The sequence below is a fragment of the Helianthus annuus genome, chromosome 15 (genome assembly GCF_002127325.2).
Source record: "Helianthus annuus cultivar XRQ/B chromosome 15, HanXRQr2.0-SUNRISE, whole genome shotgun sequence".
NCBI classification, from domain to species: domain Eukaryota; kingdom Viridiplantae; phylum Streptophyta; class Magnoliopsida; order Asterales; family Asteraceae; genus Helianthus; species Helianthus annuus.
The window spans coordinates 128,930,390-128,940,686 of record NC_035447.2 but is presented as its reverse complement, the minus strand read 5'-3'; the positions used below and the strand labels follow the sequence as shown (position 1 = coordinate 128,940,686).

General features: G+C 36.9%; 2 protein-coding genes across 2 annotated transcripts; both read left to right on the top strand.

Moving 5' to 3' along the window:
* Nucleotides 1–783: 783 nt before the first annotated feature.
* On the top strand, nt 784–1,879 carry LOC110912096. The gene has a single exon (XM_022156772.2). It carries the CDS (start codon nt 828–830, stop codon nt 1,218–1,220), a length of 393 nt encoding a protein of 130 aa, XP_022012464.1. The 5' UTR covers nt 784–827; the 3' UTR covers nt 1,221–1,879.
* Nucleotides 1,880–5,005: 3,126 nt separating this feature from the next.
* On the top strand, nt 5,006–9,622 carry LOC118487527 (triadin-like). The gene is made up of 6 exons (XM_035984454.1): nt 5,006–5,450; nt 5,718–5,792; nt 6,538–6,697; nt 6,842–7,073; nt 7,116–7,286; nt 9,566–9,622. The coding sequence occupies exons 1-6, from the start codon at nt 5,006–5,008 to the stop codon at nt 9,620–9,622; spliced, it is 1,140 nt and encodes a 379-aa protein (XP_035840347.1).
* The last annotated feature ends 675 nt before the right edge of the window (nt 9,623–10,297 follow it).

Genomic DNA, 10,297 nt, shown 5'->3' with positions numbered 1-10,297 from the left:
CAAGTCGAACTTAAGCATACCTAAAACAAGCTCTAGTCGAGCTCAAGCATGCAACATGACGGTTCAGCGAGTTATCGAAGTGAATTGGAGATTAGCTTGTTAAACCGATAATACAACTTAAGCTCAACCAGATTTGCCCTATCTAACACATACATCAAATGATCAAAACAATGTAACAAACCATAATAATTAATCTCTTCTTTAGCACCACACTAAAAACAATATATCCACAAAGACGACAAATGAGTGCCCACTTCGTAATATTTCTGAAAGTCATGGGTCATTGTTTAAGGACACATCCCTTCAGCTGTCATCCACATCTTACAGCTTACATGGCCCCACCCCTTACATAATTTTTTGAACGACAAGAAACGACGTGTCAACCACCGTGACACAGGACGCTGTGGTCAAGGTCGACTACTCGACCGCCGCCAGCCCCTTGGCTCTCCTAGATGCGTGGAAACCCGACCTCCACCTGCCCGAAGACACGATAATGCAATAATCGGTAAAACCTCGCCTCCCATCCAAAACGAATCGACGCCACCCGTATTTACCCTTTACCTGGATGCCACATAAAATAATCAAAAGAGTGCAAGTCTAACCTCGGTCATAATCATAAGAGACACCACCAAATACTTCACCGGCCACTACCTCATTGGCCCACCCTTTATATATTAACCCTCCAAATCCTCACTCTCAAATTACACTTTTACCCTCTCTACTATCAACCCCAAATATATATACACATATACATACACCCCAAGTCCTAAACCACACTCCACTCCACTCTATCCAATCCCCCCCCCCCCCCCCCCTTCTAAAGAACCATGGGTATTTGCAGCTCATGCGAGTCCACGTCAGTAGCTACAGCAAAGTTAATATCACATGACGGCAGGTTACACGAATTCTCGTACCCAGTTAAGGTGTCGTACGTTTTAAGAACCAATCCTTCATCCTTCATATGTAACTCAGACGAGATGGAGTTTGACGACGTCGTTTCAGCTATTAGTGACGATGAGGAGCTTCAACTTGGTCAGCTTTACTTTGCGCTTCCTTTAAGCCGGCTGAGGCGCCCGCTTCAGCCGGAGGAGATGGCCGCATTAGCCGTTAAGGCCAGTTCTGCATTGGCTGGTTGTCGTAGGAAAAATGTCTCCTTGTTTACTACGGACAAGTGTCATGTGAAGGGTTCGGGTCGGGTCGCGGATGCCATACCGGAATAGATGAAGTTTTATGTCGTTTTGGATTTTGAAGTGTTTGTAGAACGGTTTATACCAATAACATACTACCTAGAAACACTTGTGTAATTGTGTTACGGTAAACAGCCTACAAACACTCTTCGAAACTCTAAATCATCGTAAGGGAAAACAAGAGTTAAATGTCATTTTACAATGGTTGTGGTTTAAGTCATTTTGTCAATCTAGTCCAAAAGTTTTATATTTTTTATCTATGGGTCCAAAAAAGATTCACCGTTGCCATTTTAATCCACTGGGTTAACTTCGTCTATTTTTTCTGTTAACGAGAAGTGCAATTCGGTCATTTTATATGTAATTTTGTGAATTAGAAGGAAAATTCAGCCATATAAAATGACTGAATTGCCTTTCTGGTTAACAGAAATAATAGATGAAGTTAACCTAGTGGACTAAAATAACAATGATGAAACATTTTAGACCCACATATGAAAAATGAAACTTTTGGAATAAAGTGTTAAAATAACCAAAAACACAATGAATAAAATCACATTTATCTTGAAAAACAAAATGATTTTGTAGGGGTGAAAATGAATGGCAATGTTTGTAAATATTGTACGGAGTAAGGGTGATTTTGTAATGAGATCTAGGAAGTACTGTTTTAAATTTAATCACGGAACAGTTCGTTTTAACTTTTTCAGTTTACTCTCTTTCTATTCCAACATGGCGGCATGTTAACGTATTTCCATTTTGGTTTCTTCCAGTTCAACCCGACTACCCTAAAGTGGGCTGTTCATAAATGAAAAAAAAGGAATTTGAAATTATATATAAACAAAACAAATAAATAAATAAATAAATAACATAAATTTGATATTATATATAAAGAAATAATTATTAACATAAAATGTGAGTGAAGTTGCTTGAATCGCAAGAATAGATAAGTTTTGTGCTGTAGGCATATCACATATGTTACTTTAACAAGAAGAAAAAGATCAACAATATGTATTTCGATAAAAGAAAAAGCAAAATATGACACAAAGTCACAAGTAATGTTTTAAAAACCGATTCAAATCGATCGACCGGCATTACCGGCTGAACCGGCCACCTAAGACATTACCGATACGATAGAGCCTGGTTTAATTAGGGTATCGGTGTAGTTTTCGATCCGTCAAAAAATCCGGTATTACCGGTGCATATCGATAACTGGTTTATACTCATGTTCATTTTGTTACTTTTAAGAAGTATAGATCTCAATTGATATAGACAAAGCTGTTACACTAACCTCAAGGAACAAATTACACTACTTAATATTTTTCCTTATTTACTTGCTCAAATCTTTCCTGTACATTAAATGGATAGTCATTGCTCCTCTTGTATATTCTCTATAAATTGTACAATAATATATGAAATATTCAATCATTATCAAATCATCACATGGTATCAAGAGCACACATTCTCCTCTTAGAACTTCGATCCTGTCCTTCCTTCCATTCTTTTTTTTTTTCTTTCTCTGTTTCAAAACCTGTTGCTGCAATGGCAACACCCAGTATCACAATCATCGAACTATCCACACACACAAACTTTCCGATCAAACTTACTGCAAACAATTTTCCCTCGTGGTGCAAACAAGTCATTTCCATGCTCAAAGGGCTCGAACTTGAGCAATTTGTCGATGGACTCACAGACCCACCATCGAAAAACCTTGAAGGCAAAACCAACCCGGCCTACCGACCCTGGTTTCGTCACGACCAAATTCTTCTCGGAGCTCTACTCGGAAGTTGCTTCGATACTATTCAGCCCCTTGTTTCCTCAGCCGAGACTTCTAGAGTTCTAGGCAACTTTTTCAACTCCTAACCGAAAGCTATACAAGCGTTTCTCGGTCTCGAATCATCTCGCTTCGCACCAAACTTGCTACCACAAGTAAAGGTTCTCGACCTGTGGCGGATTATCTCAATGAATTGAAGGCTATAGCCGATGAATTGGCTTTAGCACAAAAACCCATTGATGAAGATGACCTTACTGCGCACATCCTTACTCATCTTGGTGAAGATTACAAAGAGATAGCAGCAGCATTGAAGACCCGTGATACCTCCATCACGTTACCAGGCCTTTATGAAAAACTAATTGATCATGAAAGGTCTATCCTTGAATCGAAGCCGGCTCCCATGGTTACCACAGTTAACAACACTTATCATCACAACAACACCAATGTCGTCCGAAACCAACCAAATCGGTCCAACAATCCTAGCCCTCACACCGGACCACGCCGTTTTCCAAACCGGACCAATCAATTTGGGTCGCGATCCACTACCTCTCCAAATACCATCGGAGGCCAACCGACAATTATCGTACTAACCGAAACAATTTCTTTTGTCAATTTTGTAATATTCAAGGACATGACACCAATGATTGTCGGAAGCTTGCTCGTTTTTTGCAAAACAACAACATTGCTATTGTCAAGCCATCCTCAAACCCGCAAGTCAACTCATCCATGGCGGGTTCATCATCCTCACTAATGTTTGACACCGGTGCCTCCGATCATGTCGCACCCAACCAAGCCTTCATGCACAACCTCTCTAAATATGGGGGGCCCGATGAGATCGTTCTAGGTAATGATAATACCCTTTCCATCTCTCACATTGGTCACTCTTCTATTCCTACATCATCTCGCTCTTTACAACTTCACAATGTCTTGCTCGTTCCCAAACTACGTAATCATCTTATTTCGGTTGTCAAGCTTTGCAAAACAAACAAAGTTTCTGTTGAATTTTTTCCTTTTTATTTTTTGGTTAAGGATCTTTGCACGGGGGCTCACCTAATGCGGGGAGTTGTTAGTGCACTATGTCTGTTGACTTCGTCTTGTAACATGTCATGTAATAGAATAGAGAGATCAGGGCTCGTAGTTCGAGGAAACAAGTTTTACATAGTTTGAAGTAATTCCGCACGGAATTAACAAAGTAATTCCGCACGGAATTAGTCAAGCTAATTCCGCACGAAATTAACCTTGTTAATTTCGCACGGAATTACGTGTCTATATATAGGGTTGTTTCCATTTCATTTCATACGGAATTAGAAATTGGTAACAAAGTGCTGCCAAATTGAGTCCAGGTGCTGTAAGACTATTAAATCAATAATAGTGACATTTTAAAGAGTATCAAGCTGTTTCCACGTCCGTTTCACTGATTCCGCCTTTGATTCGGATTCAAAAGTCTTTTGATTGGCTGTTTCGGGTCATATAACGATCCTACAAGTGGTATCAGAGCACAGGAGGAGGAGTTTCATCAAAATCAGCTTGATTTCATCAGAATTTCATACTTCTACACCTTTTTTTCTAAATTGAACAAGATTTCAGGGTCAAAATGGACTGAATTTCACATATTACATGTAAAACAGTGTTTTAACAAAGCCTTCAAAGAATTGGACTTAAAATCAACTTAAAACTGATAAATGTGTAATTCCGTTTGAAAAGTTGGTGCGAAATTATGACATCAGCATAATTCCGTTTGAAACTAGTTCTTAATTCCGCACGGAATTAGTTGTTCAGGGTTAATTCCGTTTGAACTTGCAGTTAGTTCCGCGCGGAATCATAATTTTGTTTCAGAGGCCTTATCTCGTTTGAGCAGTTCACGCGGAATTAGTAATTCCATTTCAAATTAAGTAATTTCGTTTGAAATTGTTATTCCGCACCAAATTTAATTCAGCACCAAAATTTAATTCCGTTTGAAAGTGGATATTTTGAGTATTGGTTCATTTCAAGATTGTTTGATATTGTGTAAACTGGTTGTGTTTGTTTAATTATTTGTGTCCAGGATCACATCATGGCTGAAGAATTTTATAACACGTTCTTCAATGCGTTTACATCCAAGTCTTCCGAAATCTCAACTGTCACACCGAAAACCATTACTAAAGCGATAAATGAGAACATTAAACATGACAACTTCTACAACACACATTCAAAACCACCAACTCTTGAAAATATTGAAGACTATACATGGTGGAAAGAGCGTTTAATCAACTGGGCAAAAGCATATGCTCATGAAAGCTGGTTCTGTTTGGAGTTCGGGTACAGTAGACCAAAGGATGATAAAGGAGAAGATTTACCACTCAAGAAATTATCTAGAGATGACAAAGCAGAATTTGCAGCTGAACAGAGAATGATTGCATTGATTCAATCTTCAATCAGAAATGACATGTTTGCTTTATTGCAACATGACGGGTCATCAAAATCTGTCCGGGAAGCCTTAAAGGTTAAGGCAGAGGGGGGTAAACAAATCAAGAAAAATAAAATTGCTTTATTAAAGAAAGAATTTGATTTGTTTGATAGTCTGAGTGGTGTATCTGTTAGGCGGATGATAGAAAGGTTTGGTCATTTGAAAATTGAATTTGATCGTTTTGGTATAGTCAAAACAAGAGAAGAAATCATTGATAAGATCATAGAAGCGTTACCACGAGCTGATCAGTGGCAAACTTTTTTTTTATTCTGAAAAAATGATACTTTGTATGATGAAATTTCTCTTGATGTTTTGATAGAAAAATCTGAAAGTCATGAACTGGAGTTGCAGAAGCAGAACAAGATGAGTAGTTCATCGCATCAACAGAATGTTGGTCTGTATTACAAAGGTAATTTACCTTCGGTGAAAGCTGATAGTTCACTAAAGACAGCATTCAGTGGTGAGAGGACAAAAGAGCCACAGAAAAGCTCATCAAGTTATGATCCGGGTTACCATTCATCGGCTTCAAAAGCTAGTTCTGAAGAAGCAGAGGAGATACTGTGCAATAGTGCTCTCAAGTTGAAAAATTCTCCTGCAATGAGCATCAATGCAGCTAAGCAGCAAATGAGCTTTCTTGCATCTGTTTTGGAATCGTATGAAGGACTGGTAGCTGGCAAAATTGGAAATTCCGAATTGACCAAAGAAGACTACGACCAGATCGATCCGGAAGAAATGGAACTCATTGACATCCGCTGGTGTTTGGCAAGTTGCATTCGCAGAGCTCAAAGATACATGGAGATTACTAGGAAACAATCTTTAGGTGGTGCATCAACAAAACTTGGATTTGACTAGTCCAAAGTGACCTGCTTCAAATGTAACGCAAAAAGGTCATTTCAAGAGAGAATGCAATAATTCTGCAGTTGGTGGAAATGAACATCTGTTCAATGATGATTATTACCGAAAGGAAATCTATCACCGAAGCAGAGAAGAGCCAAAAATGATTGAAGATAAACCCAAAGAAAAATCAAGAGCTTGTGCAGTAATTCATGATGATGAAGGTTTTGATTGGAGTCAGATCTGTCCAGAAGAAGATCGTTTGGAAAATATTCGAAAAACAGCTCATGGCAAATCTATAACAGAGAGCAAACATTATGTTTTGGTTGCTGAAATCAAAGAAGAAAACAAAGAAGAAAAAGGCACAGCTGAAGTCAAAGAGAAAACCAGAGAAGAAATTCTAAGTGAGAAAACTTATCGAGAAAGAAAAATTGCTTTGAACATAATAGATGAAATGCAAGAAGAGTATGAGAGTGCTGTTAGCAATAAGAGATGGGATAAGAAGAGAGAATGCTACTTCAACAGAGAAGGTGAACCTGTTGTTCCAAAGAAAGACATAATTTTTGAAGATGTTCTTCTCATAATTCCTCGATCTGTCGAATACTATAGAAATGTGTTAAAAGATGACACATATGCAAAAAGGCATGAAAAGGAAATTAGATATGCCATGACATTGTGTTTGAGGAAGAGAGATGAAGAGAGAATGAAGAAAAATGTTGAAGAGATGGTGATCAATATGAAGAAAGTTGCTAAAGAAGTGAAAGTTGAAGTTGTTGAAGTTGAGGTTGTGAAAGGTGAAGCTGTGAAAGTGGAGAAAGAGAAGATTGAAGAAAAAGTTGAGGTGAATGAAGAGGTTGAGAAAGCTGTTACTGAAGAACAGCAGGTTGTAGAAGATGAAAATAAAATCGGAAGTTTGACTGAGGTGAAGATTGAGAATTTGAAGTCTGCTGGTGATGTTGGTGATCAGATTGGTGATGAAGGTGCTAGTGATGAGAAGAAGGAAGAGCTGAAGCAGACAGATGCAACTGAAAACACTGAGGTGCCAATCACTGAGGTAAATTCTGATTCTGAAATCTTAAAATCGATTGAACAGTGCAAGAAATGCATGGAAACATGTAGATCTTGTACTGAAAAAGATGAGAAATTCAGAACAAGAGATTTTGAATTCACAAAAATCGAAAACATTTTCAAAGAAAAATGCAAAGAAATGCTAGAAAATGAAAAGGTTTTAAAAGAAAATGATGAAAAACTTTCAGAAAAATATAAAAAATTAGAAAAAGAAAATGAGATTTTGAAAGAAATGTTTTGAAAAAGACAGAAGAATGTGATCAAAAAGAAAATGTTTGTCAAGAAATGAAGAAAGAATATGACTCAATGAAATTGGCATACCATATTACAAAAGAGTCTTATGAAAAGGTGAATGGTGAAATGAAATTTGTTCAATCAAGATTGAATTACTGTTCTGAAACATCAAAGGAACTAAAACGAATGTATGAAATTAAACAAGGTGTTGTAAATTCATATATTGAAGATGTTGCTAAGCTAAAACGACAGATTGCTGATTTAGAACAGGTTAACAACAAATTAAAAAGTTACCATGCGTCGTCATATGTGCTTGAACGTATTTTCAACATAAAATCGGATGGAAAAGATTCTGAGCAAAACAAGAAAGGAATTGGCTCAGAGTTTCAGCAAGTTCCACCACCGGAAAAGTTTGTCTTTTATGATGATGAAAAGGTCGAAAAAGCTTTCAACATTGTAGATCAATTGCCAGACAACATGACATAACCTATTCCAAATCTGATGATTCTAGTGATTCAGAGGTGGTAGGTAAGGTCGTTGAAAATGTGTTGAAAGAAGAGTCAGTTGATACAGGTAATTCTGAATCACAAGATGAAAATGAAGGTAATTTTCATGATGGATATCTGAAAAACACAAAATCCGAGAAAAATTTGAATGATGATTCAAAAGGATTGGTTTATATCATGATTGGATCGGACAAATTATTCTTAGATGTTGTCTTCCCGATTCAGAATGTGATTTCAGAAAAGATTGATAAAGTTTTCAAGATGATTGAAAGTGAAAAGTCTGAAATTCCAAAGTTTGCTGGTAAAGGTCACAAAACGTTTTATAACAAACCTAGTTTTAAGAAGAAAAACATGAAGGCTGGGCTGGGTTATAAGAAGAAACAAAGTTGGAAAAGAAATGAGGCTCCAAATTCTCAAAAAAAGATGAATTTTGTTCATGGAACAACGTCAGAAGAAGAGAAAGAACTAAAATTTAGACGACAGTCTAATGACGAGTTCTTAGCTCAAAAGAAAAAGCAACAACCACAGGTCAAAGACGTATCCAAGAGAACATGTTTCAAATGTGATCAAATTGGACATCTTGCACGCAAGTGTCCAAATCTAAAACCTGTTGATGTTGACAAAAAGACGTCTGAAAATGTTGAGAAACAAAAATCTGAGGATGTGAGACAAAGGTCAACCAGATTTGATTCGAAACAAACTTGGAGGTACAATACAAACAAGTTTGCTTCAAATCAAAGTTGGAAATCAAACCAGAACAGGTTCGATTCAAGACAGACATGGAATTCTCACACACCCAGATTCAGAACAACGCAAAGTTGGAAAACATCAGTTGATATGACAAAACCTCAACAGTTTTGGAAACAAATTGGTGTTGTTCAAAATCAAAATGTTTCAAAATTCACATTTTTACAAAAGAGGTACTCCAAAAGGTCAAACTTGGTTAGTTAAGAAACCGATGACTTTGGTAAAAGATGAAAAAGTGGAAGTTAAAAATGATAAGGTCTTTGTGAAAGATGACAAAGAGTTTCCGAAATTGAATAAAGTATTTTGTGTTGAAATGCCTAAGGTCAAACAGACCTGGGCTAAATTGTTCAAGTAATTGAATACTTTGAATGTGCAGGTGCTCAACAAAACCAAAGATTGTGAGAATGGAAGTTGGAGCAGCCTGGCACATCGAGAGGAGGAGAAGACCGCTGGACCTTGTGTTGGGTGAAACAGGGGGTTTATTGTTTTCTGTACATACATAAACCATTTTTCTAAAACCCTAAAAATTTGAAAAACCAAAAATATGTTTTAATTTTGTCAAAAGTTTAAAAAATCAAAAATATGTTTGTTTTTAATTTTTGTCAATATTCAAAAAATTCAAAAATATGTTACTTGAATATGCCGAAATCCTCACGGCGGAACAAACATGATTAATTTCACAAGATTGAAAAACGGTTTTCAAACTGTAAAAGATCAATGTGTTGTAAATCATGGGGGTATTTACTTCTTTTTATGAAAATCAGTACACTTTTAGCAGAAAATGGATGGCGAGACAAAGCTATCTGTGTCGGTTTGTAAAATTTTCTTTAAATGATTTTGCATTTTAGGGGGAGTAATATTGTCAGAAAATCCAAAAACATTTGAAAATTTGAAAAAGACAAAAACATGATAAAATTCGAAAAAGAGTTTTTGTGTAAAAAGAGGAAATGATAGTACATCAGTAGACAATCACAATACGCTAAAGAAATGGAAAGTTAAAATGTGATAAACGGTCTCATGATGATGTGCCAGTAGGTTTTTGTACATTTAGTAGATTGTGACGAGATATAAACCTAAAATTCAAACTTACTTATTTCGTGGGGAACACTACTTGGATATATAGGTAACCCCTGAAAGCTTGTTTGAAAGGTCCCTCTTTCTGAGATACTAGGTCTTTATACTCGGTGATATCTGGGGTATTATCACGGGACTTCTGATTTTGCGGAAGCAATGGCCAAGTCCCCGTATAATACTTTCTGTTTTTGCTTGAAATATAGCACTGCCCTCAGTACAAAAAATGATGAAACATTGCAAAATGCTAATCATGTGCTGTTGAAGAAAAGATTCTCTAAAGGGAACACACCTAAAGTCGAACCGTCATCTCTCTGCTGAACGGAAGTTCTAACCTGAGCTCTCACGGTTTCGCATCTAACCCTTTACAAATATCATCTGTGGTATACTCACCTGTAAGACTGAATATTGGGATCTGGATACAGGAGTATATTCAAAA